General features: G+C 36.3%; 1 protein-coding gene across 1 annotated transcript; it reads left to right on the forward strand.

Moving 5' to 3' along the window:
* The first annotated feature begins 563 nt into the window (after window positions 1-563).
* On the forward strand, window positions 564-1,526 carry LOC131869725 (uncharacterized). The gene is made up of 2 exons (XM_059215761.1): window positions 564-959; window positions 1,197-1,526. Exons 1-2 carry the CDS (start codon window positions 564-566, stop codon window positions 1,524-1,526), a joined length of 726 nt encoding a protein of 241 aa, XP_059071744.1.
* Window positions 1,527-3,121: the final 1,595 nt, after the last annotated feature.

A 3,121-nucleotide genomic window follows, 5' to 3' on the forward strand; every position in this document is an offset into this window, starting at 1 on the left:
GTGCAACATCAGGTTCTGGAGTTGGGGTAGTCCTCATTTCCCCCTCTAGCAGACCTATTCCTTTTTCTTTCAAGCTGGAATTCAAGAACACAAATAATATTGCCGAGTATGAGGCCTTGCTGTCGGGATTAGCTGAAGCAAAGAAATTAGGAGTGAAGCTATTGCAAGTTAAGGGAGATGTTGAGTTGATTGTGAAACAAGTCAGAGGGTTGTTCAATGTAAAGAATGAGAGATTGAGGCACTACCGAAATAGAGCCTGGGATGAAATTGAGGGTTTTGATGCATTTTCTATTGAAGCTATCCCTAGAGAACAAAATTCTAAAGCTAATTCTTTGGCAGTATCAGCTTCCCTATTGATTCCTCATCTTGAGTTTACAAATGATACCTATCGAGTGGAATTGATATATCAACCTAGTGTACCTGATAATTCAGAATTTTGGCAGGTTTTTGAGAATGACAAGGAAATCAACAACTTCTTGCATTGCACAAAATTGTTCACTACCACCTTCTTTGAAGGATCAGATGCTAAATGTAAGGAGTTTTCACTGGAACTAGGTCAATAAATGAATGATGGGGTAATACAACTAAAAGGAAATAAGATTCCTAAAGGGTTGGTCTCCTTAGAACGTCTCTTTGATCGTCATGATGCCTTTAAGAAGGGAAAAGATGAACGGATTCCTGTAGTCCAAGATGCTGGTGGTTATGAAAGAGTTAATATTGGAATTGAGGAGAATCCAAAGTATGTTAATCTAGGAAAATGTTGCACACCTGCAGAGAAAGAAAGATTCACAAGTCTCCTATTGGAATACAAGGATGTTTTTTCCTGGTGCTATGATGACCTGAAGAACTTCAGGGAAGGAAAATTTCATCATCATATTCCTTTGAATCCTGGAACAAGCCCTTTCCAACAAAAACTTATAAACTTTAACCACAAAGTTGCTGAAGCCATATTTCAGGAGGTAGACAAAATGTTGAAAGCTAGAATCATATATCCTATCCATCATTCCACTTGGATAGCCAATATTGTCCCAGTTCATAAGAAAAATGGAGAGATAAGAATTTGCGTAGACTTTAGGAATTTGAATTAGGCCAGCCATAAACATAATTATCCATTGCCTGCTATGGATCATATTCCGCAGAGAGTCTCAAGTTCAAAAATGATGTCTATGCTTGATGGTTTTTCTGGTTATAACCAGATTAGTGTTTCAGAAAGCGACCAACATAAAATTTCTTTCATCACTCCCTGGGGCACTTTCGCCTATAACAGGATGCCATTTGGTTTGATAAATGCTAGGGAAACTTTCCAGAGAGCTATGGACTTGTCTTTCGGCCATCTCGAAGATAAGATAATTGTTATATATATTGATGATCTAATTGTCTTCTCAAAGAGGAGAAAACATCACCTAAGAGACTTAAGGCAAGTATTGCAAAGATGCCGGGAACATGGAGTGACATTGAACCCAAAGAAGTCAGCATTTGGGGTAACAAAAGGAAAATTACTTGGTCACACCATCTCTAAAGAGTGAGTTAAAGTGGATCCTGAGAGATTAAAGGCAATTCAGCAATTAAGTTTACCATCAAATAGAAATGTAGTCAGGTCCTTATTTGGGCAGGTGAATTTTCTGAAAAAAAATTTGTTCTGGATTTTGCAGAGACCACAAGGTACATTGTAAACCTGATGAGTGAAAAGCAGGTATTCAAATGGAATGAAGAGGGGAAGAAAGCATTTGAATCAACAAAAGAAGTTGTAGCTCAAACACCTATTCTTGTTAATCCAAATCTCAAGAAAGATTTTATTATCTATTGTTATGCTTCAGAGCATACCATGTCAGAGATTTTGTTACAAAAGATTGAAGAAAATGAAGAAGTTCCAATATCTTTTATGAGTGTTCCTCTCAAGAAACATGAATTGAAATATTCACTGATGAAAAACAAGCATTTAGTGTTGTGAAAGCTGTAAAACAATTTAGATACTATATCCTTCATTCTCATGTGATTGTTTATGTACCACATTCTACTGTTAAGAGCATTTTAACACAACAAGATATATAAATGAACAATAGAGCCTCATGAGTGTCTAAGATACAAGATTTTAATCTAGACATTAAACCAACAAAATTAGTGAGAGGACAGGGTTTGTGTAAGTTAATTGCAGAAAGTAAAAATGAAGTGAATGAGGAATTGCCCTTAGTCTTATTTGTTGGACTTCAAGACTCTTGGTTTGTAGACGTTACATATTACTTGACTTATGGAGACTGTCTAGCGTATAATTTGAGATTAAAGGCTGCTAAATATGTTATTTTTGATGATAAGCTCTACAAAAAAGGGGTTGGATGGATCTTTCTTATCCTGTGTGGATACGTTGATTTAGGAGTCACTGTTGAAAAGCTTTCATGATGAAGCCTGTGGTGGTCATTTTTCATCAATAGTAACTTCCTATTAAATTTTGAGAAATTGTTATTATTGGCCAGGTATGTTTAACGATGCATATGCTTAGGTAGCTAAGTGTGGAAAATGTAAGTTATTCACTAGGAAACCACAACTTGCAACGTTAACTCTCAGATCGGTAGTTATTGATGAACCGTTTAAACAATGGGGTTTATATTTTATAGGTCCATTGTCACCTACTTCATGTGCCGAACATACACACATACTGATGATAACAGACTACTTCACCAAATGGGTCGAAGCTATTCCAGTGTAGAAGACAACTTCTGAGGTTGTTAGTAATTTTGTTAAAGAAAATATTCTAGTTCATTTTGGGGTTCCTCAGAAGATTGTGGCTAATAGAACAACCAACTTCTCTTCTACCAAGATTTGATTATTTTGTTATGATCATGGGATATCTCTTGCTCACTCTTCACATTATTACCCTCAGGGTAACAACCAAGCGAAGTCAAGCAATAAAAATATGATAAATATTATGAAGAAGCTAGTGAGTAAAAACTTCAAAGACTGGCACAAAAGATTGTATGAAGCTCTCTGGGCAGATCGCACATCTACAAAAAGAGCCATAGGGATGTCACATTTTGAATTAGTGTATGGCATGGGGGCTCAAGTGTCACTTCCCTTAGAACTTGCGGCTTCAAAGTTACAAACAGTTATTGAAGATGCATGTTTT

The sequence above is a fragment of the Cryptomeria japonica genome, chromosome 2, assembly GCF_030272615.1.
Source record: "Cryptomeria japonica chromosome 2, Sugi_1.0, whole genome shotgun sequence".
In the NCBI taxonomy this organism is placed as follows: domain Eukaryota; kingdom Viridiplantae; phylum Streptophyta; class Pinopsida; order Cupressales; family Cupressaceae; genus Cryptomeria; species Cryptomeria japonica.